This window comes from Mastigoproctus giganteus, chromosome 1 (assembly GCF_048544385.1).
Source record: "Mastigoproctus giganteus isolate SK-2022 chromosome 1, ASM4854438v1, whole genome shotgun sequence".
In the NCBI taxonomy this organism is placed as follows: Eukaryota; Metazoa; Arthropoda; class Arachnida; order Uropygi; family Thelyphonidae; genus Mastigoproctus; species Mastigoproctus giganteus.
Window position 1 is genome coordinate 54,400,235 of NC_143575.1, and position 25,169 is coordinate 54,425,403.

General features: G+C 36.2%; 2 protein-coding genes across 4 annotated transcripts in view; one reads left to right on the plus strand and one right to left on the minus strand.

Annotated features, from left to right (window-relative positions):
• The window catches only part of LOC150090805 (telomerase protein component 1-like), an 827,340-nt gene that overhangs the window by 596,627 nt on the left and 205,544 nt on the right, over positions 1–25,169 (minus strand). The window lies entirely within an intron of this gene.
• LOC150090806 (chaoptin-like) overlaps positions 1–25,169 on the plus strand; it is a 42,561-nt gene that overhangs the window by 9,001 nt on the left and 8,391 nt on the right. Inside the window, exons 2-3 of the mRNA XM_090377866.1 lie at positions 4,723–5,523; positions 20,697–20,883. Of these exons, the coding sequence (XP_090233992.1) occupies positions 4,723–5,523; positions 20,697–20,883 (988 nt within the window). The remainder of the gene's footprint in view (positions 1–4,722; positions 5,524–20,696; positions 20,884–25,169) is intronic.

The window sequence follows — 25,169 nt, forward strand, 5'->3', positions numbered from 1 at the left end:
TTGCACCAGTCCATGAATTAAATGATTACCCCTTGTACATACAAGCAAACTGCCTGCATAGCTGCTGGGTTATTATTATTATTATTATTATTACCAGCCACATGGTGCAAGAAAGCCTGAGGTTTACGCTGCACCAGCCAAAAAAAAAATTCCCCAAGTTACCCTGAGAGAGCGAGAGAGTGTCAAAAGTAGAAGCGAATCACCAAGAAAGAGAAGAATGATGATATCCAGCTCAGGACCCTAGGTACCAAACCCATACTCACCAGATGTGAGCCCCTGGGGTTGAACTGTTTTATTTAAGAATAAAACACACTGACACTACACTGGTTTTCCATCTGATGCTTAAATTAGACTAAACAATGTGTATATGAAACTGCTTCCAATTAAAGGCACATGGATCAAATATACACTGCCCTATCATCAATAATCACACACCTACATATCTACAAATTATCTTCATTTACAGAAAAACAAATAATGTGTGCTGAAACCTTTAGCCTTTAGGACAGTCTCTAGTCTTTGGGGAACACTACCAGTTTTTTTTTTTTATGTCCTCCAACATTTTTCGCCATTCAACCTTCATAGCTGTAACCAGCTCAGCTGTGATTTTTTCAGCAATCTCTCCTCACTCACTCACTCACTCACACACACACACACACACACACACACACACACACACACACACACACACACACACACACACACACACACACACACCTGAAAATCCAATTCATCCCAAAGATTATCTACAGGATTGAGGTTAGGACTTCAGGATAGCCAGTCCAACTTTTTGATGCTTATGTCCTCAAACCAGTCCATCACAACACAAACAGTATGGTATGGAATACTGTCCTGCTGATAAAGATATGGGCCTTCCGTGACATGCTGCCACAACATAGGTAATGTATCATCATTCGGGACTGTAGATAGACCTTAGCATTCATAGTTTTGTGTCCAAAACAACCAATAGTCCCAGAGCGAACCACAAAAAATAGCACAAGGTCATCACGCTGACTCTGCCAAACTTCATAATAATGAAGTTTGGTTACTTGTCGAATTATATCATCCCAATAGGGATGACATAATTCTACAAGTAACTTTCTCGAGTCATCCATCACTCTCAGGCACAACTATCAGACTGGTAGATCATGTACTGTGACGAGGTCAGTGGCCGTTAGTCTAAGAACAGCAGGCCTTACACCAAGCTAGACAGTATTTGGCATTAGTTGTGGTGATTAGTTATTTGTGGACAGCTGCATGGCCATGGTAACGCATACCATGCAGCATCCTGTGCACTGTACTGGTGTTGACATGTGTTCTAATAGTCTCAATATGTGCTGTGACAACATATCCAAAGTGACATACGTATATAACCACTCACTCAGTCTGAAAAACAAAAAACACCTATCATGATGGGCCTCTCTAGGCCCAAATAATACCCTAAAACCAATATAGTACTGTAGTAAGTGGTAAGCTATACCTCAGTGATCTTATAAATATTAAAATGGATTGAAATCTGGAGTGGTGTTGGTACTCAAAGAAGTCATACAAATATTAGTTGATCCATTTTACATATTGCTAGCACAGTGCATTGTCTTGCTGTAAAATGTTATCCTCACAGGGGGGAAAATAGGAGCATTAATGAATACACCTGTTCTGCAAAATTATGATGGCTAACTGCCTCATGGCAGATTAGTTACTGCATATATATCAGAGATCCTCAACAAGATGTCCCTCCAGATCATAGCATTACAGTCACCAGTGTGTATGTGTATGTTATCTGCACTGGATACAAAGGGGACTATCAGTCAGTGTTGTTTTCCCACATATGCATCCCATCATCTACCTAACAAGAGATTGTGTAATTCATCACACCAGCAAAAACCTTTTACCAGTCACTGAACAATCTCAAAATGCTCCTAGCATCATTAAGATGTCATTTCCTGATGTTAACTAAAGCAAGAGCACTGTTTTGTTGTATCTTGTAATATATGTATGGTTCTATTGCATCCTCAGCTAAGGATAAAGCTAGCTTCATAGAATACTACTTTTTTGCTAACTCTTGTACTGACAATCTTGATAAACTACCTTTATCAAAGGTGCCTCCGTAGCCAGGTGGGAAGGAGCAGCAGTGTGTAGCACACGCTTCTTGATTAGACCTGGGTTCGAGCCCGTCACCACCAAATACGGAGGATGCGGAAAGGTCAGGAAATCACCACCGCATATCCCGGAGCAATATGGCCTTAGTTGCTAATGCTCCTAAAAACCAAATAACAACAAATAACAATAACCTTTACCAAACTATACAGACTCCACTCAGTACTTCATATGATCTTCCTACAGAAAGATGTTAGAAAAATTCTGAACAATCTTGATGCCAAGGAAGCTCCAGGTTCTGATGGCATTCTGGTTCTCAACACCTGTGCTCACTCCTCTTCTGTGATGTCTTTTTACAATTGTATTTTTCCTTTTACTTGGAAATTTGTTAATATCTAGCTACTTCCTATAAAGGGTGACAAATTCCCCCATCCAATTATTGCCCCATTACACTTACCTCAACTCTTTCCAAAATAATGGCAGAATCCAACAACCACCAAATCCTATCTGATCAATGATAGCAGATATGGCAATCATTGATCAGGTGGAAGAAATACATCAGTCGATCCACAGGTGATACATTAGTTTACATTACTCATCTTTGGACTTATTCAATGAAAACGTTTTGTGAAACTCACACAGTGGCTCGTGACATTTCCAAGCATTTGAGCATGTCTGGAATAAAGATCTTCTAAACAAGTTCCCACCTTATGGATTACTGATTTTGTTTTGCAGTTGGGTATCCAGTTTTCTCTCTGAGTGCTCAGTGGGTGATGGAGGACAGCTCTGTCTTCTAACTTCTCCATTAATGATGCTAGTATTCCCCAGGTCCAGGTCTTTCTTCTCCTGCTTTCTGGAACAACCATCCTTCACATTTATTTCTCAAAAATTATAATCTATGCATGGTACTAAGTATTATAGCCTTTTATAGGTTCTAATACCTTTCATGTTTGGGGTGCTTTTATAAAAGAAAATAAGTACAGATAAAATGCAATGTAGTATTACCTGCCAGGTGCAAAAATTGATGATGTAACAAACTGAACTTCTTACCTCCTGCGCTGCAATACAAACATATTTGTATTACAGTGCAGGGAGTAAGAAGTCCAGTTCCTCCAAAGTGTATCATTTATGAACTGCAGATGGAGTTCAGCAAGAACCTTGAAATGTCACTTGCTAACAAATTAGTATAGTATTGAACTTCTATTATATATATGAGTTTAATAAAACCTATTTGCTAAGAATTTTCCTATGGTATAATAGTGTTATTATTATATATATATATATATTAATATATATAGTATAAATTTTACCATATGGATAGAAACAATGTTCTTTCCCAATTATATTAGAATTAAAGGGGATGGACAGATGAGGTAGTAGCAGTAGTAGTGGCATGTGATTCAAGAAAGGTGTAGTTTCTTTTTGGAGTGGGTATAAGCTTGCTTCCTAGCATCATTTGGCTATTATAACAATAATATACAATGGGCAGTTGTATTTTTGGCAACCAGTTTACTGGTCTTGAAGGTTTCTGTAACAATTCATCAAGAACAGTCCACCATCTGCCCTGTGTGATAATAAGCCTACTATGTCTCTTAGTACCAAAAATCATGACTCGTGCAAAACCCATTAAATCATGACATTTACTCATGGCTACAAGACTTCACACTACAGAACATAGCCAGTTCTTTGAAGATAATAAAGCACTCAAAACCCACATTGGTATTATGTTTATTTCCAAATTGGAAATATGTACATAATGGGGGCATATGTTTCATAGTAGTTTCTTACCACTTCTTCAGTGACTAAAGACAGTAACTAAGGGTTATTATTATGGAATTCTTAAATTTTTTTAGTAGAACTAAATAGCAGAATTAAAAGTTTTAGTAAGTTAAACATAGATCTAATTCGAAGAATTTTGTTTTAAGATTAATTTTTTTATACAGTAAATAACAATAAAACAATAATACACAAACATTTACCAGCTGTTTTTGCAATATCACTGTAACAAAAGATAACTTTGGTTGCAGGAACTTGATTTGTTTATAGAAAAAACATATATATACTGTGGTTTACTTAATCTTGTTTCCAGGTGGTTTGGTGGAAAAGAGTCTGAGGGGTTATCTTTTATAGTCTTGACCCTATGGTTTACTTGTGCCCTGAAGGTATCATAACTGCAGGTATTAGCTTAATGGGTAATGGGGATGTTGATATGCATTTAAGGATATGTGATAAAAATTAAATAAATAAAAATTGTTTAAATTAAAATATAATAGAATAAGACAAAATTAAATAAATGAACTAAATTATATAATCTAAATAAAATTGTTGGAAAACTTTACCAATTAAGATCTGCTTCTAGGGTGTCTAGTAGGAATTAATCTAGGTTGTAATCTACTTCTTAGTTCAAGGAATACCATAGTCAGTACTTAGTTCTCAAGGAATACCATATTCAGTTCTTTTACTACTGAATATTTCCAGTGCAAGGCACAGCAGCCTTTTAAAAGACCAGGACAGTACATTATTCACAGCAAGATTATTCACATTTACTGTGTTGTGTTGTGTTGTGTTGTGTTGGTGTGTAAATAAATAAAATATATATAACAATAAATGTTTCTGTTTTCACAGGTTGTCCTGGATCTGTCACATAATAGCCAGAAAGTAGAATCAATAGTGAAAACTTCAAGAACTTCAAGTGTCATGGAAAGCCTTAATCTTGCAGATATTAACCTCCATTTTATTCCTGATTTGAATCTTCCAAAGCTAACATTACTAAATTTATCACTGAATGCTATTGAATTTATTAATGCTACATTTTTTACAAACATATCCAGTATTCAAATACTTGATCTATCAGGAAATCTGATTTCTCAAATCTCCAGTAATGCTTGGTATGCACTGTCAAAACTTCGCATTTTAGGGATTTCAAAAAATCCTATTCAAAGCCTATCAAACAATAGCTTTCTTGGACTAGAAAGGCTTGAGGAACTTCAAATAAGTGGACCACCAATAAATAATATTTCCAAAGGTGTTTTTTATACACTAACTTCATTAAAGAAACTGGAAATTACTGTTGGTCCTGCCGTTTATGAATTTAATTTAGCAGAACTGCTCTTAAAAAACCATGTTTTACAAGAAATAAGTTTAGATGTAGAGAATTACAGTTTTAAGGGAACAATATTCAAAGGCAGACTTCCAAAAACACTCCAGAAGATAACCCTGAAAGGTCAACAACTACACTACATAGAAGGTTTTTCAAAAGAAACTATTCAAGCAAAACATTTCAATTTTCACATTCAAGATACAAACATTACCAATCTCCCAGCATCATTATTCATCAACCTTTCAAACGTCCATTCTCTATCATTAAATCTACGAGACAACCAACTGCATACTCTAGGCAGTATTAACAAGGCAATGTCTCAGCTGGTAAGTAAGGCACATACAGTAGTTAAATATAATTTCTGGAATAATGTTCTTTAAGTACATACCAAAACTAAATAATATATTGAATTTCCTTTATAATGTTAAAAGTATAAATAAAATGTAAAAAACTTAAAATTATTTATTTTATCTGAAAGGCAAATTACAATGCAACAGAAGCACAATGTTCTCATTTTAAATAAATATTTACTAAGCTATTCCATTTTATCTTGAATAAATTCTTTTTTAAATATCCCAATCCTAAATTTGTTTAAATAATATTTGCAAGAATGGAACCTTGGAACCTTTCCAGTTTAAACAAAAGTTTACAAAAAAGTTCTTTGTCAAATCTTGATTTTTCCAAGAAATTTTCCTGAATCTGTCAAGGTAAGAAACTAGCTTGCAGGAAATTTCCAATACCTTTATATAATTTTTCGGTGATAATATGTAGGCATATGAATTGCTAAATGAAATTATCAATATACACTACATTTTAAACTGGTTTATTGAAGGCACTTGCATTTTAATGATGGTCTGCACATCTGAACATAAGTGATTTTAATAAACCAGTTCAAAATGCAGAGTTTGAAAGTTTCAAAACTGTTGACACAGCAGTTAAAAGATAGTGTCTGTGAATATCTTCATACCTATTTCCACAGAAACAGGCATAAATTTACATGAATCAATGCTTGGGCATATGCTCCCAGACTCCAAAAACTGAGGACATATGTAGAGTAAATTTGTCGAGGCTAAGAAAAGAAGTTGCATGCTCTTCCTTTGGAAAAACTGTTTCTGCAATGCACATGCTAGATCGCTGCAATCTGAACTATGAGCAAACAGCAAGTTGCATGTGCATCTGGGGGAAGAACTTTCTCAGAAACTTTTGCCGCATTGAGGGAAACTTATAGAAAGGAGTCCAGATTTCAGACTTGAGTCTATGAATGGTTCTAGTACTTCAAAAAGGGCCTACAATTACTGAGGGATTGTACACAAAGAAACTCAAGAACAATTTGTAATAAGAGACCACTACCTATGTTCAAGAGGTCATTGTATGGGACCACAGAGTGACTTGATGGAGCCACCAATGTCACTAGTGTGTCAATCGCTACTCAATACATGAAAAGAAAGCCCTAAAAAGTTCCAACCATCTTGACAGAAACTGAACCCATTTCTTTTTCCATAGTGTGAGGAAACAGCAGTTATAGGGCAGGGAGTAAGCCATCTGTTGCCATACTGACACTGTGACAATAACGTAGTGTTGAGAAGAAAGAAGGAACAAAAAAGACAGCTATACCTATGGAAGAATTTTTTTTTTAAGAGGTATTAGAACATATAGTACTTAGTACTGTGCATGGCTTGAAGGTTGAGAAGATAAAAGAAGATATTTGTTGACACTAGACTTAAACTTCTGTAGATTTTAATTTTAAGGAAATACATATGAAGGAAGGTTGTTCCAGAAAATGGAAGTTGAATGAATAAATGAGGAAGAAGAAGAGCTGATTCTGTGGGTTTGAAGTTGGCAGTAAAAGGATGTTGACTGGTTGCAGTGTGTTAGGACTGATTTGGAGGAGGAGAGAGTAGGAATTATAGAAGCCAATTCAGAAGAACAGTGCCCATGGAAATATCTATAGAAAAGGCATGCAGCAGAAACAGAATGTCTATGAGACAGAGGGTGGAGAGACTCTATTAGAAATGAGTCATTAATTAACCTAACTGCGAATGGAATTCAGAAGCCTAAGAGAGGTTCTGGGGGGGGGGGCACCATCCCCAGATGTGGGAACAATATTCAATTGTAGGACAGATGGCGATTTGTACAGAGTGAACAAATGGTTGGAAGAAAAGTAACACCAAGAATGAAAGAGAAAACCCAGTTTTTTAGATGCAGAGGAAGATATATTTGTAACGTGCTTATGCCAAGATAGATTAAGTCAGGGTAATTCCCAATAGAGATATATGATCTTGCCTAGAATTTGGAGTGTCGTCGAAGATAAGCATAGCAGCAGAAGAATCCTTTTTCCGAGATATAAGACAGGACTAGTGGATATTCTGGAAATTGAAGCTATTAGTGCAGGGCAAGGTTTCTCGAACTGGAAGGTGGAATGCATGTGCTATCATCAGCAAAACTATGGATAGAATTTCCAGTCATTGGAAGAAAGTCATTAATATACAAGAGAAAAAGAGTGGGAGAAAGAACTGAACCTTGGAGAACACCAGCATTATTGGAGAAGTTAGAAGAAAGAGAGCCATTGACCATCACCTGGAGTGGGTGGTCAGACAGAAAACTGGATAGCCAATTACAAAAAACAGTTGTAAAACCATAAGATGGAAGCTTATTTAGAAGGCCTTTATGACAAACCTAATAAAAAGCCTTTGAAATGTCAAGAGTAATTGCTTGAGTTTCAACAAACTTTTCCACTGAATTTGTCCATAGACGAGTAACATAGGCCAGAATATCACCAGTGGATCGACACTGACAGTATCCATACTGGCGATTGTTGATCAGATGGATTTCTAGATAGTTTAAGAGTTGGTGGTTAATTGATTTCTCCATTATTTTAGAAAGGGTAGAGTTGGTTAGAAATAGGACCATAATTGAATGGGAGGAATTTGTCATCCTTTTTAGGAACTGGACGTAATGAACAAATTTCCAAGTAGAAGGGAAAACACCATTAAATAATAAAATGAAAAAAAGGCAATACAGAATAGGAGTAACTTCAGGAGCATGGGGTTCGAGAACAAGTAGATAAATATCATCAGGACCTGGAACTTTCTTAGCATCAAGATTGTACAATATCCTTCTGACATTCTTTTGAAGAAAGATCACAGGAGGCAGTGAATGAATTGTACTAGAAATGGTGGGAGGTGGTTTATGAAGGTCATCAATACATGACTTAGAAGAAAAGTAGGATGTTAGGATGTCAGCTATATCTTTCACCGAGGTTGCAATAGAACCATCTGATTTTAAAAGAGGTGGGAACGGAGAAGGGCAAAAGTTTCATTCAACAGCTTTGGCAAGAGACCAGAATGCTCAACTACCATTTGGAAAAGAAGCAAATTTTCTACTCTTAGCCTGTTCAAAATCTAGTTTGGACTGATTAATAACTACTTTGCAATTATTGTGAGCTTTAGTGTAAAAAAAAAAAAATTAACCTGGAGATTGGGAAACAAGCCTACGATATGCAATATTCTTCTCTTGAAAAGCCTTAGCACATTTATTGGAAAACCAAGGTTTAGTTAAAGGATGAGATTTTAAGGTGGAGTGTGGAATAAAGGATTCCATTCCTACAAGAATAATTTCACAGACACGATCCGAGCAAACAATGACATCAGAAGATTTGAAGCAGTGATCTAACCCAGGAAAAAAAATCTTGCAGATCATCACATTTTGAATTCTTGTAATGTCAAAACAACACAAGGTTGAGAATGGCCATGAGAAAAAGGCTCCAGTGGAGAAGAGACAATCACTAAGTTGTGATTTGATATGCCTAGAGGACCACTCACCTCAACCATGTACTTAGAAGTGCTGTTTATGAGAAAAAATCAACCATGTTGGCTGTGTGGTTAAGATGGTCTGGCATTTTGGTAGGTAAATGAACAATCTCTGTGAGGTCATTAGTAATTGCAAAAGCCTCAGCATCTCATCTCATCCTTGTGACTAGAAAACGGAAGCCAGCTGGAGTTGTGAACATTAAAATCACCAAGGAATATTACCTCCCTGTTAAGAAAGTTGGACTGGAGAAGGTCAAGTTGCAAAGAGAGAAAGTAAAAGAGTTCCAAGTTATTAGTGGAGTTGGGAGAACAATAGCAGCAACAGATGAATTTGACAGAATGTGGTAAAGAGAGAGATTTTAAGTGAGAGAAGATCAAAAAGAGGAGAATTCAAATTTCTAAGTCTCTGACAGGGAATATCAAATATGTAATCATACAGCAAATAATACGGACAACTGAGATGAGCAGTGGTTGAATTAACCAATAACAGATTCTGTCAGAAAAAGTACACAGGTTTGGTAGACTGTAAGTGGAAATGGACATTACTGAGACCACATATTTGTGAAACAAACAAGGAAGTGTTTGGGATGGGAGGTTTAGATCTTTTTGCAGATAAGTTCGTTCTATTAGTTTGACAATTCATAGTGTATTCATAAGAAAGAAAAGGTGGCGAGGACATGCTGTATTTCTGTAGCAAGAATATACCCAGTTCCTTGACATAACCTCGACAGTGTGTATGCCCCTTGATACACACTGCTCAAACTCCCTCCAGTCACTATTTGGCAGAGTAGAGGCAGTGAGATTATACACTAGCTGATCCAGAAGCCATCTAGAGAGTTAACGATAGGTTTGTGGAGGACTATCTAGCGGCCAGTCTGCGAACACCATTTTAGAGCTGTACCCTTGAAATGTAAGGAAGACTGGATCTTGGCACATCCATTATAACCTCAAAAAGGCATCAATCATACTGCATGATAGAAGAGATGGGGGGTGTGGGGGTTTGCTGGAGCTTTGCTCTGGAGACTAAACATGAGTTCCACCACTTCAAGCATCCAATAAACAAAGTGGTGGTATTGCATGAGTTGACGAGAGTCATCTACCACCTAGTATTGCCTAGTAACACAGAGGGTGCCACACCTCAATCCCTGTTTATGTTGGTTTGCACCTGGGTGGTCACTACCACCACCAGTGTGCTAGATGTCCTATTTCAGGATTTACACATGGGGGTTATACCCAGGCTACTAACATTCCCACCATAATGAAGATGCAAGAAGAGAATCTGGCTGTGAAAGACCAACTGGATTTTGCCGAAATTAGGCCCACTTGACTTGAGTGTCACCTGAATATCAGTTCCATCAACATTTTAGACTCCCAGTTGGCAAGCAGAGCTTAGCATACCTGAGAGAATATCTGCAACAGCTGGAAGAACCAAATAACAGAATATAAAGAATAATTTCATAAAACAGTGAATGCATTTGGTGGCACACAGTTACCAAAAAAGTTGTCTTTTTAGTCACTACATGCTAATTCATCTAGAATTATGATCTTTTTTAATCATAAGTTCTCTAAAGGTGAGCTAATGTGAGCTAGAGAAAATTCTAAGACTGCTAGCAAAAATGCTGTCTATAAACACTTTTATAAACAAATACTTGTGTCCACAGAACAGGTAGAAAAAAGAAAGTCTTGTATAAATGCATTAATCTCTCAAATTGTGGGGCTATTGTGATTGAGATATTTATGAATAAGTTAAAATATCTTAGGAATAACTTTACAAAGAAGCTTTTAGCTAAAACATTAAATGTAATAAACATCAGAAGAGCGAATAGAGAATAAAGGACTTAAAACTACAGATTGCCATTTAGAAATCTTAAGGATAAATTTATCTGGAAAAAGCACTAAACCTACCAAAAACTTCCTAATTGATTTCAAAAATATATGTGGTCTCAATTCTAATCTTAATTGTATCATTTTCCATCCATTTATAATCTTCTAAGCCCACTCACTTTTCTGACAGAATCTCAACTATTAGTTTCTTTATTCATTATACTCATCTCAGTTTTCCTAATTAATATTATTATACAGCACTTACTGTCAAAAACAAGTTAGCTGAAGTACACAAATGTGCTACATTTCAGGCATGTGCAATCTTTTTTCTTAAATTAAATGTTTTTTTGATGGTAACTAATTCCAGAAAGTTGACTACTCTTTGGTTAAGGACAACTTTTCTTGCACCCTGTCTGCAATTATCTTTCCTCAATTTGAATCCAAATCCTTATTTGCATCACGCTAGAAAGAGAAAATAGTGCCTCCATCATACTGATTGACTTAAACACCATAACGGATGCTTAGTTTGAACACTATGCAGCATATTCCTGTATGAATATCACTAATGAGTTCACACAAATTTTCACTAACTTACTAGAACACCAGACAAACATATCACTCTTGAAAATTTTCAGCAAATATTCTTGCACCCTTTCTATTTAAGTGTACCCATCCCTGTAGAAGCAGTCTCTCCTGTCAACAAGCACAGACCAGGCTGAAAAAAATTCTACCCCTTCAGCCTTGCACAATCTCTCCAGGGCCAAATTGATCATCATGGCTCTCATCATATACTCCCTCCTATTGTTGTTGTTGTTATTTGGTTTTTAGGAGCATTAGCAACTAAGGCCATATTGCTCTGGGAATATGCGGTGGTCATTCCCTGACCTTTCCACATCCTCCGTATTTGGTGGTGACCGGCTCAAACCCCGGTCTAATCAAGAAGCGTGTGCTACGCACTGCCGCTCCTTCCCACCTGGCTACGGAGGCGCCCTCCCTCCTATTGTGTCTGGGCAGAATTGCAGACACTTTCACATTCAACATTAACTCGCGACTTTTTTTTTCAACATTGACCTGCACTTGTTGAGTAAATCTGCAGATCTCTTACTCTTAATGTCATTAGTTCCAATGTGTACAACAATTTCACCTTTTGTGCCCTTAAAAGATGACATCTGCTCTACAATGTCATCAACTTTTGCCACTGGCAGACATACCCTAGTCCTGTTCCATCTATCCTTCATGCATAGTATATTCTCCATCTCCCTGATAATAGAGTCACCAGCAATAACTAGTTAAAATATAAATACGTATATCCAGTAAAAATTTTAATACACATTTAATTACAAATGGTTTGTAGCTTTTGAGGCTAAATGGGCCTCTTTGTCAGCAAATACTAACAGAATGGAGATGTTAGAGACAAAATTTTAAAGGATACAGTTGTGCGTGCAATTAGGCATGTGTGGGCATGAGTTTGACCATTCAACCACTAGATTGGTATTCATTGCTGCATGGACGTGTGTTATGCTTCCAGTGCTTACCTAGTCTCAAAATATTTGCCTCCAAGATAGGGTGTAGTCTCACAGGAGCTCACGATCCACCTGAGACCGCCATCAACTCATGACAATGTACCTACTGCCTACATTCCATACTATCCGGGCATGTCAGGCTAGATTTCAAAAATCCTTTGAGAATACAACATAAAATGCATGCAGCTACCTGGTAGAAACTTGCATTCTCTAGTTTCCAATGTTAAGACTCTCCGGCCCTCTCTTGCACAGAGGTGTAGCATACAGCATAACCTGCAAAGATTGTAACAGCTGCTACATAGGGGAGATCTCGAGATACCTACAAGACTGCCTTGCAGAGCAAAACAGATCGATTCGCTTTGCTGAGACTGACCAATCTGCAATCGCAGAACACTTCTGGTCAACCCACAATGACCTGAATCACAAGCACAACTATTTGAACTACAAAGTGATTGATCAATCCTGACACTTTCGCCTCCGCCTCTGGCTAGAGTCACTTAATATATCATGTAATTCATGAACTATGAACCGCAGTAAGGTTATGAGACTACACCCTATCTTAGAGGCAACTGTTTTGAGACTAGATAAGCATTGGAAGCATAACCACACACGTCCATGCAGCAACAATGAACACCAATCTAGTGGTTGAATGGTCAACCTCATGCCCACGCATGCCTCATTGCACGCACAACTGTATCCTTTAAAATTTTGTCTCTAACGTCTCCATTCTGTCACTATTCACTGACAAAGAGGACCGTTTAGCCTCGAAATCTACAAACCATTTGTAATTAAATGTGTATTAAAATTTTTACTGGATATACGTATTTATATTTAAGCAAGAGATCCCAGTACTAAAGGCCCATTTACTCTAACTAATTCCTTTTGGACCAGCGTATTCTGCCTTGGAGATTGCCTCTGTGTTGCCTGATGCACAGGAGTGAGCTCTGCTGTTGATATCGGCAGCTGAGAGTTTGATGGGCCCCCTCATATTAATTTCTTCAAGGGCATTTACCCTACACACAAGCTCTCATAGATGCCTATCAGAATGCTGAGTTGCCACCTAATTTCTCGATACTCTAGACATTTAGCACACACACACACACACACACACACACACACACACACACACACACACACACACACACACACACACACACACACACACACACACACACACACAAAGGTATCCTCCTTGGCTAGATCATGTCCTGTTTTAGAAAGGTTGGCAAATATTTCGCACATTTTTTGAGACTGCAATGCATTGGAGAATCCCCCCTTCGTTTCTCTCCCGAGTCACAGTACTCTCACTAGTCTGTGCTCTTTGCTTCGCAGCTCTAGTCTGGGTCATAATTTCTGTTTAAATACAATTAATTGACAATGAAATTTAATAAGATTAATAATATTTTTGATTAATTGATAATATTATAATAAGCTAACAGGTTCCTAATACAGTGCTTTGTATTACGCTATCTAGTTTTACTTTATACCTTACGCTATCAGTTCAAGATATATATACGTTATGCTATTTCTTATAGACTACAATATGGTGGCTGAGTCAACAATATTGGCACCAACACCGGGAGTCATAACTTCCAAAAATCGCTGGTTAAATTCAAAATAAGGAGCTAATGAATGCTACTAAACCTATTTAATATCTCTGTAAAACACAATGTACTATGTTAATTAACGAAGAATACGGTAAAAATTAAAAATACTTATTTCTTTACAGCAGCCAAAAATCCGCAGACTGTTCTCTTCCACGACCAGAGCAAATGTGACATGGTTGCAGACCTTTCTGGAACAGGACATGATCTAGCCATGGAGGATGTCTTTGAGTGTGCCAGGTGCAGAGAATGTGAAGAAATTAGGTGCCAACTCAACATTCTGATGGGCACCTTTGAGAGTTTGAAGAGTTGGATAGATGCCTCCCAGAAGGAATTAAAATGCGGGCCCATTAAGCTCTCAGCTGCCAAACCTCGCTCTTGTGCCCCAGACAACAGAGCGGCAACCATCAGGACAGAATGTGCTGGTCTCACAGGAGCTAGTTATTGTCGGCTCAATTGTCAGGGAAGCAGGAAATATATTGTGCAAAAAGGATAGGTGGAATAGGACCAGGGTATGTCTGCCAGGGGCAAAAGTTGATGACGTTGTAGACCAGATATCTTTTAAGGGCACAAAAGGTGATATTGTTGGCACTAATGACCTTAAGAGTAAGAGATCTGCAGGTTTAATTAGCAAGAACAGGTCAATGTTGAAAAAAGTTGTGAGCTAGGGTGGAATTTGAAAGTGTCTGCAATTCTGCCCAGATACAATAGGAGGGAGTATATGATGAGAATCTTGTCAATCAGTTCAGCCCAGAAGAGATTGTGCAAGGCTCATGGAGTAAACATTTTCTCAGTGTGGTCTGTGCTTGTTAACAGGAGAGATTGCTTCTACAGGGATGGGATACACTTAAATAGAAAGGGTTCAAAAATATTTGCTGATGCTATTGAGGCAATGTTAGGTGGGTTGGAAAACTGCTAGCTTGGGGGGGGGGGATTCACAGACTAATAGATTAACAGTAGCCACAAGCAGAGGTGGAAGTGATTCTTGAACTGCTTCTATTGGAATGAGCATCAGCCCGGAAAGCAAGTTACAGGGGATTTCAGGAAATGCTGGGAGTCATGAAACAAGTAAATACATGGGCTGTGTTACAGTAACTAAGAGTAAGAACAGGTGCATGTAGACCAATGCTAGGAGTATAGTAAATAAACTTGATGAATTTGAAGTGCTGGTCAAGACATCATAGGCAGATATTGTTGGGATATCAGAGACATGGTGTCACACAGAGATAAGAATCAAGAATACATCAAGAATCACACACATCAAGAATACAGAGAACAAGAATCACACACATCAAGAATACAGAGAACATGAATCACACACATCAAGAATACAGAATTGGAATTTGGGGAGTACAATGAGTACAGAAAGGATATTCAGGATAGGAAGGAAGGAGTTATACTGTTAGTTAGAAAACACAAAATCTAAAGAAGTGCATCCAGTTGGCATAGATGGACAGTGCAATGTTGAGTCAGTTTAGTGTGACATAAGCACTGGGAAAGCAAAAACGAGGGTAGGAGTTTGTAATAGGTCTAATGGCTCCGATGAGTACAATGAACAATTATACAAAGAAATACAGTGGGCCAGTAAATCTGAGTGTCCTGTAATGGGGGATTTAACTTCCCAAATATTTTGACTAGAACTTGTAGATTGGTCACTCACACACTATCAAGGCTTTTGTGGATTTATTGGATGATTGTTTTCTACAGCAGCATGTTAGAGAGACAACCAGAGGAAGTAACAGTCTTGATCTGATTATCAACAGTGATTATTCATGCATTAAGAATTTACAGATAAAGGAACCACTATATGGCAGTCATTACAGTGTACTGATGTGGCATTTACTCAAAGATGTAAGTACCATAAGGGGTAAAGGGAAGAGTTTTTGCTTTTGTAAAGGTGACAACAGTTGTCTCTGAGATTTTTTAAATTCTACACAGTGGGACCAACTGATGATGTTACCAACAGCAAATTCTAAATGAAAAGCAATTCAAGGAAGTAATCTTGGAAGCTGCTATGCTTTTTGTTCCAACTCAGATATACTGTTCTACTTTTCAGCCCAAATGGATGTCAGATGAACTAATGAGACTCGTGGCAGAGAAGAAAAATGCATGAGATGAATATAAATTATCAGGCAACACAGAAGTCTATGGTAGATATAATCTAGTCTGTAATCAAGTCACAAAGAAGATTAGGCAGGCAAAGGTAGATTATGAGAAATCCTTGGCAAAGGATGCTAAGAAAAATAGCAAAGACTTCTTTATTTATATAAACTCTAAATGGAAGGAGATGAATCAGATTGGTCCACTTGATATCAATGGGTTGACCGTAGATGATCATTCTTAGATAGCAGCCAAACTAAATGAGTATTTTATATCTACATTCATACATTAGGAGTTATTCAAGGAGGAGGAGGCCAGAAGTTTATCAAACAATAACAGGGAGTTAAATGATTTTGTAATAACTGAGAGCAAAGTAGAGGAGAAATTGTTGAAGTTAAACATAAGCACGTGGGATGGATGGGATCTATCCAGTAATATTAAAGGAGGTGGTAAAGGAAGAAAGCAAACCCTTAGCGATAATTATGAGAGCATCCTTGGACTCAGAGGAAGTTCCCATGGACTGGAGATGTGCAAATGTATCTCCAATTCACAAAGGGGGATCAAAGGGTGACAGAAGTAATTACAGACCTGTTAGTTTGACTTCTGTTACAGGGAAAATAATGGAGTCACTGGTTAAAGAAGCATTGCAGGATCATCTAGACAACATTGCATCAATAATTCAGACACAGCATGGGTTTGTTAAAGGAAGTGTTGTCTGACCAATTTGATTGGATACTATGATGTGATCACAATGGAACTGGATGTCAGAAATACGTTTGATATCATATACTTGGATTTCAGGAAAGCTTTTGATACTGTTGCACATGGAAGACTACTGTACAATTGTGGCAGTATGGCATTAAGGGTAGGCTGCTACAATAGATAAAAGGATGGTTGCATGGGAGAAGACAGATTGGTAATCAATGGACACTGCTCTTCATGGACTAATGTTATTAGTGGTGTCCCCCAGGGTTTGGTGTTGGGTTAATTGTTGTTTTATATATTTATCAATGATATTGATAAAGGTATATCAAGCTTAATGTCAAAGTTTGCAGATGATACAAAGGTTGACAGGGTTGTTAATAACAGTAATGACAGTATGCTGCTGCAACAGGATCTGGAAAAGATGGGCTGAGAAGTGGCAACTGAAGTTTAACATTGACATATGCAAAGTACTGCATATGGGTAGCAGTAACCCCAGAGAAATGTACCGAGTGGTGAATGAAAGAGACCTGGCGGTAAATTTGCAGTCAGATATGAAGTTTTCTGAGCAATGCAGACAGGCTGCCAGAGTAGGTCGTGTGGTCTTTTCAATGATATACACGAATTCTGCTAGCAGGGATACGGAGGTGATTATCCCCTTATATAAGGCAATGGTCAGGCCACACCTTGAGTACTGCACATACAGGTCTGGAAGCCTCATATTAGGAAGGATGTTGAGTTGCTAGAATGAGCACAGAGATGGGCAACAAGACTGGTGAGAGGAACAAAGAGGTGCTCTTACGAAGAATGGCTTTATGTTCTGCAAATTGCAGCATCTGGAGACTAGGCACCTGCAAGGTGATCTGATTGAGGTGTATAAGGCCTTGAATGGATTGAGCAGGCTCGATGCTAATGGGATTCTTCCTCTTGATCAGATTACAAAACTGAGGGGGTACAAACTGAAATTGAGAAAAGATAGTTGTTGAAAAGATGTGCAGAAATTTGCCTTTAGCCTGTTGGTAGTTGATTGCTGGAAAAAACTTCCATCTGCCGTTGTGGAAGTTGATTGTTGGAACAAACTTCCATCTGCCGTTGTGGAAGTTGATAGCTTAAATAAATTCAAGGAAGAAATGGACAAAATTATGGAGCAAATGGATGGGTGAATGGGAATTGTTTTTTTTTTTTTTTTTATTTTGGCTGGTGCTGTATAAGCTTTCTTTCTTATTTAAACTATAATTTTATTAAAATTTTACTAAAGTTGTTTCAAAGGATAAAAATAAAACATATCACAACTGGCTTACATCAAACTCCCTGGTCTCTGCTTACACTAAAGCTTGCAACAGTTGTATTTAATATATTAATAAACTTGATTTTGTAATGTTCAAAAGCAGGCTGTTGTTATGTTGTTGTTATTTGGTTTTTAGGAGCATTAGCAACTAAGGCCATATTGCTCCGGGATATGCGGTAGTCATTCCCTGACCTTTCCACATCCTCCGTATTTAGTGGTGATGGGCTTGAACCCCGGTATAATCAAGAAGCGTGTGCTATGCACTGCTGCTCCTTCCCACCTGGATATGGAGGCACCTCAAAAGCAGGCAATTGTCCAAATGGTGAATGAAACTTCTGAGACTACAAATCTCAACAAAGTCACTAGCTGCTTCTGTCCATCCATAACTCCATTTCTCTTATATACTATTGAATTTTGAAGGTTCTAGTGGATCTTCATCTAAATATGAAGTTTACACAAATGTTTTGAGAAATTCACACAGTTTCTCTTGATATTTCTAATGCTTTCAATCATGTGGAGCATAAAGGTCTTCTAATAAAACTTCTATCTTATGACACATCTTTTGATTTTTGTATGTTGTTTGTTATTTGGTTTTTAGGAGCATTAGCAACTAAGGCCATATTGCTCTGGGGATATGCGGTGGTCATTTCCTGACCTTTCCGCATCCTCCGTATTTGGTGGCTCACGGGCTCGAACCCGGGTCTAATCAAGAAGCATGTGCCACACACTGCTGCTCCTGCCCACCTGTCTATGAAGGCGCTTTGATTTTTGTAAAGCTTATATCTTATTTTTCCACTAACTCTTGCACTGTTGGTCTTGTTAAATTCTTATGGCACTCAATACATCTCTTAGTTTTCCAGAAGAAAGAGATTAGAAAAAAAAAATTCTTGATGCCATGAAGTCTCTAGGTCTTGATAGCATTTCTCTATTTGTTCTTAAAACTATACTTCAAAGTTAACTTATTTTCTGTTGAGGCTTTAACATATTTCACTGGTGTTGTTTTTCCTTCAACATAAAAATTTGCTCATATCCTGCTCAATTTCTAAAAGTGATGACTAATCCCAACCAGGGGCACAGGTGTGTGGGTTAAAAAGCAATAAGTCAATTCTAACATAAATAAACAATAAAATTTAAAAAAAGTAATAAAATAAAAACATTTTGATTATTTAAGTTTGCATAATTTTTTGCAGCTTATTAAAAACAAATGTAGTTACTTAATAAATATAATATTACGATTGTGATTACCTCAAACCCTTTCCAAAGTCACAGAGAAATCTATTGCCTCACAGTTTGTGTAATATTTTAAAATCTTTCATCTGATTAATGATTAGCAATATGGATTCTGTGAGAACTCCACTGGTGATAACTTGACTAAGTTAATCATTACATTACAATAATGTTGTAATGTTGTAATATAAATGGACAAATTCCACACAAATGTTTTGAGAAATTCAAGCAGTTTCTCTTGATATTTCTAAAGCTTTCGATCATATGGGCATAAAGGCTTTCTAATAAAATTTCTGTCTTATGATGCTTTTTGAGTTTTGTAACTGGGCAGTCAGCTTCTCTTCAAGCACATGGCTCTTTCACATTTCACAACTTTTCAAGCAATGCTGGAGTTCCCTTACACCTCTTCCAGTCAACAGAAAAAAGATCATTAATGACTTTTTTCTATTGACTGGAAATCTTATCAATGGTTTTGCTGATGACTACATACTATTTTCCCATTTCAATAACTCTGCTCTGCACAAACAGCTACAAAGTTGTCAAATATCCACCACCAGTTCCTTTATAAGAGGGACTGGATATTATTCTCCAGGTGTAGACAAGGAAACTTAAACTTCAAGCCCTCCAAAACCAGTTCTGTTTTATTTCTTGCAAAAAAAAAAAAAAAAAAAAAAAAAGTTCTATTCTCATCTTCAGTATATTCGGATTTCTAACCAAGAACAAATCTTTACCAAGAACACATATCTTTACTTGAACTTCTAACATTTTTTGGCATAATCACATCACAAATACTGCTATAAAAAAAAAAAAAAAAGACTAGCATTACAGAATATTGTTCCCACCTCTAGGATAGTGCTTTTAGATCTTCTCACACTTCTAAACTCCAAAAGATAGCAATCAAGTTAATTAACGCTCTCTCTCTCCTACAAACTCATTACATTCTCATCACATATTAAGTTTCTACTGCATGCCTTTTTTACAGTTCTGTAAAAAAGCTTCTCTTATGAATGAATGTTCTTATGAATGAATTATAAAAAGAGGAGGAATTACTGATTAGCATCAATAATTCCTCCTCTTTCTTCCAAAGCAGTCTGAACATGTGTGTCAACCAGTAAACATGCATTTATCCCTTGTACTTCTATTTTTTTGAACAAACAAACCTTCTTGTCTTTTTCCTGAAAATTATAATCTATAGGAATTCAAGTCCAATGTTATATCATGGCACTAATGCTAAGATGAGACAATCAACTACAGCAGAAAACACTTTCTACATATATTTCTACGTAAGTTAAGCAATAATTTATTAATTCTAGATAAGCTTCAGAAAGCTAACCTTTCATTCTGACATAGTAAAACAACAAATTAATATACACACATAATGCTGTTTCTCTTATTGATTATATTTTTAAATCATTTTTATAGGCATATGCACCATATATAAGAAGCATCTATTTATCAGGAAATAAATGGGAATGTAACTGTGCAATCATGTGGTTAAAGGACTGGTTATCAGATTATGATTATGACGAAAAATTAAGTGATGTCGCAAATGAAATGGACAACACCTTAAAAAAGCATAATTTCCTTTTGGATCTTCGGCAAACAAAATGTATGAATCTCAATATCTCCATTGTAGAACTTTTCAAAAGACATTTTGAATGTAATCATGCTGAACAAACTAATTCTGCCAATTTTAAACACTTGTCTGTAGCAATGTTAACAATTATTTTTATGCATAAAACTTATTTTCCATTTATCTTTATAAATTAATATAATATTATTATTATGGCTATATCAGCAAATCCAGCAAAAAAAAAAAAAAAAAAAAATCCAAGAGTGATATCAAATAAAATACATTACAAAAGAGATCTGAGACCAATGTTTTAAACAATATTCAGTAAAATTAGATGAGATCATTAAGCCAAAAGAACAATATCTGTACATTAATTTATTAAAAACTTTCATAAGAATATGCATGAATAAAATGGCACATATGAAGGAATATTAGCCTAAATGTAAACATATCAAATAATATAATGCTGCTAATAACAGGTGAAACTAAATGAATTTGACACATAATTAAATTTGGGGCTTTATAATTATAACATGCCCAAGTGGAAAATTTATAAATATTGTTTATTCCTTTTTTATTTTTTTCAATTTTTTTTTAATTGACTGAGTAATGTTCTGCTAACTGACATCAACGGAACAGATATTTATCTACTACATGGTGATACATTTAACACTCTAGTATAGTGGTCTCCAAAGTGGGGTGCGTGCACCGCTAGAGGTGCATAAGATGATCCATGGGGTGCACGAGATAATCCGCAATAAATCAATATTTATTAATTATGAAAACTTTAGTTTTTCGAAAAGTAACTGAAAATAAAAATTATAAATAAATGTTTTTTAATACTTCAATATGCAGCGTTGTTTGATCATGCCATCGATCATGCACATTCAAGTACATGCATTTTGTACTTGAACTTCAATTTAATTTTGTTTTGTATTTTTTTTATTTCTGATCTTTTAAAATTATGTGATTTTAGATATGCCTTCATGTAAATGATTTATAATTTTAAAAAATATATTAAACTTATATATTAAGTAAAATAAAGATGATTATATTGGTGCGTGACCAAAAAAGTTTGGAAACCATTGCTGTAGTATACTATTTGTCACTAATTTGAAGTAAATATATACAGTATTATCTCAAAGAAAAATTTATCGTAGTAGTGGTCAACATTTAGTCCTACTTTATAAAGTTATTTGAATAAAGCCTGAAAGAAAGATGCACACTGCAAGTAAATGTTGTTTTCTATTTAGTTTTTTAATCAAAGCACCTATAACTATGAACCATCAGTGTACTGTGACTGTAAATTGCTGTCTTCTATAACTGGTTTGCCTGCCAAGAAAAAACCAAAGGTTTTGTGGGGGGTGGGGGCATGCAACCGTGCCAGAAGCCAACAAACTTGGCCACAGAGCAAAAAAAAGCAATAAAAGTTCAAGGTTGAGTTGTGGCAAGAGTGTTGTTTTTAGTAAGCAAAAACTGCATGATGCTTTGCATCACAACATTTATCTAGGCTTGTTTCATTGCTGCCATATTTTTACTAATGTCATATACAGATGAATGCATATGGAACACTCTGAAGTTGGCATTGCACATACGCACATTCAACAAGAAATTATCCACTATGATTATACAGTAGTTCCACCACTTGTCACTTGTTTGGAGAGATCTAGATTCAAATTCTAATTACACTGAGGAAATTCTTAGAGGCTTCTTCAATCAAGAATGTAGTTAGTTGAACTCAAGTGGAGAGAATAGAGTTTTTACTTGCTTTACCCACTTTAAGGTCATAGTTTTCATGAAGTAATTAAATTCAAGCATCTGTCAGGTAGTGCACCACCATTTATGTAAATTTTTTTTTTTCATCTGCATGAACAGTACTTTGGGAACTGACAAATGCCAACTTTGCTACAAAGTTTCAAATTACACGATTATTTAATAAAAAGATTAGTTACTTTTCCATTTCCATGAGTTAGGCAAACATTTGCTGTCAAACAGTTGTTCATGAATGATTTTTTATTGTTTTTACAAAGTAAAGACGTGGAAAACAGACATGATTTTCACTCAAGATGGACACTACTCTGCAGGAAGCAAGATAAGTAGGTATAGGCACATGGTATGAAAAGCACCAAATGTGGAATAAAATTTTGAAAATGGAAGTGTAGAACAGTATCTATACTGTATATGCATTGTTTTAAATTTTTTTTAGAAGTATCTGTACACATAACAAGCAGAAATATATGGATAGTACTCTGCATCCAAAATTTTATGCACTTAACAGTCTTTTCAACTGGAAAATGGACCAAACTAATAAATTCTCATCTATATTTTTGACTAATATGTTTCTTTTTTTTAATTTTCAGAAGAAATAATATTTTTTCTGAAATTAAGTGATAACAATATAAAAAACAATACATTTTATAAACATATCACTTTTTATTAAAAAAATAAAAAGTACATACAGTAAGTATTGCAACTGTTTAGGAAAAGATGAAATAAATACTGGTATTCCACGGACAATCTGAAAATACCCAAAAAACTTTTGGGCATTTTCAAATTGTTATGGTGTCCATAAATTAATGGGAAACTGTCACTGTCAGTATGATAAGTTTTGCACCCTGACTGCCAGGTTAATGCATGAAAGTAAATAAAATATACACAGTGGAATGCAATTTTAGCCTCTAATGTAAACAAATACAGGGGAGAAAAAAAAAAAAAAAATATATATACACACACACTGTATATATATACAGTAGAATGTTCGTTATCTGGAATAATTTGAAAGGCTGATCTTCCTTCTTTTCTTTTCTTTTTTTCTTACAGTAGTACAGTAAGTGCCGGTTATAGTGATCAGGTTTGCAAATTGAATTTTGATTATAATAAGTGAAAGATGGAGTTTACTACCCGTTTGTAACAGATTGTACAAACAGTGCAAATTGTTTTTATTGTTTTATGGTTGTGACCTCTAGATTCTATGTGATCTTCAGAAATGTGCTTTAGAAAAATATCACAGAAACTACCGGGTTTTCTCAGATTTCGGATTAGTTTAGCTCCAAATTTGGTAAGAATAATATCAGCCCAAAACTGTGTAATTTATTATTATTTTTCTCAATTTTTTAAGGTAAAATGTCAACAAAAAGAAAACCTGTAGTTTAAACAGAAATTATTCATGCATTAAGAACCTGCAGATAAATGAACCACTAGGTGGCAGCGATCACAGTGTGTTGAAGTGGGATTTACTCAAGGAGGTAACTACCATCAGAGGTAAAGGGAAGGGTTTTTGTTTTCGTAAAGGCGACTATGATGGTCTGAGACAGTATTTAAATTCTATACAGTGGGACCAACTGATGATGTTACCAACAGCAAACTCAAAATGGGAAGCATTCAAGGAACTAATCTTCGGGGCTACCAGGCTTTACATACCAACTAAGAAATATTGTTCAAGGTTTAGGCCTAAATGGTTGTCAGATGAACTAATGAGACATGTGGCAGAGAAGAAAAATGCATGGGATACATACAAATTAATGGGTGACATGGAAGCCTATGATAGATACAAGTTGGTCTGTAACCAAGTCACAAAGGAGATTAGGCAGGCAAAGGCAGACTATGAAAAATCCTTGGCAAAGGATGCAAAGAAAAACAGAAAAGAGTTCTTTACATACTTGAACTCGAAAAGGAAAGGGATGAATCAGATTGGTCCACTGGATATTGATGGTTCAACAGTTGAGGATCCTGCTCAGGTGGCTAACAATCTAAACGAGTATTTTGCATCTACATTCACGCATGAGGAGTTATTCAGGAAGGAGAATGATGTAGGTAAAGTAAACATTGGCAGTAAGCTGGATGATTTTGTAATAACTGAGAGGAAAGTGGAGGAGAGATTGTTGAGGATAAACATAAAAAAGGCACCTGGGGTGGATGGGATCTATCCAGTTATATTAAAGGAGGCAGCAAAGGAAGTAAGCAAACCCTTAGCCATAATTATGAGAGCTTCCTTGGACTCAGGGGAGGTACCTATGGACTGGAGATGTGCAAATGTGACCCCAATTCACAAAGGAGGTTCAAAGGCTGACACAAGTAATTATAGACCTGTTAGTTTAACTTCTGTTCCAGGTAAATTAATGGAGGCACTGGTTAAAGAAGCAATGCAGGATCATCTAGACAAGAATTCAGTTATAGCTCAGACGCAGCATGGTTTTGTTAAGGGCAGGTCTTGCCTGACCAATTTGATTGGATACTATGATGTAGTCACAAAAGAACTGGATGCAGGGAATAACTTTGATATTATATATTTGGATCTTAGAAAGGCTTTTGATACTGTTGCA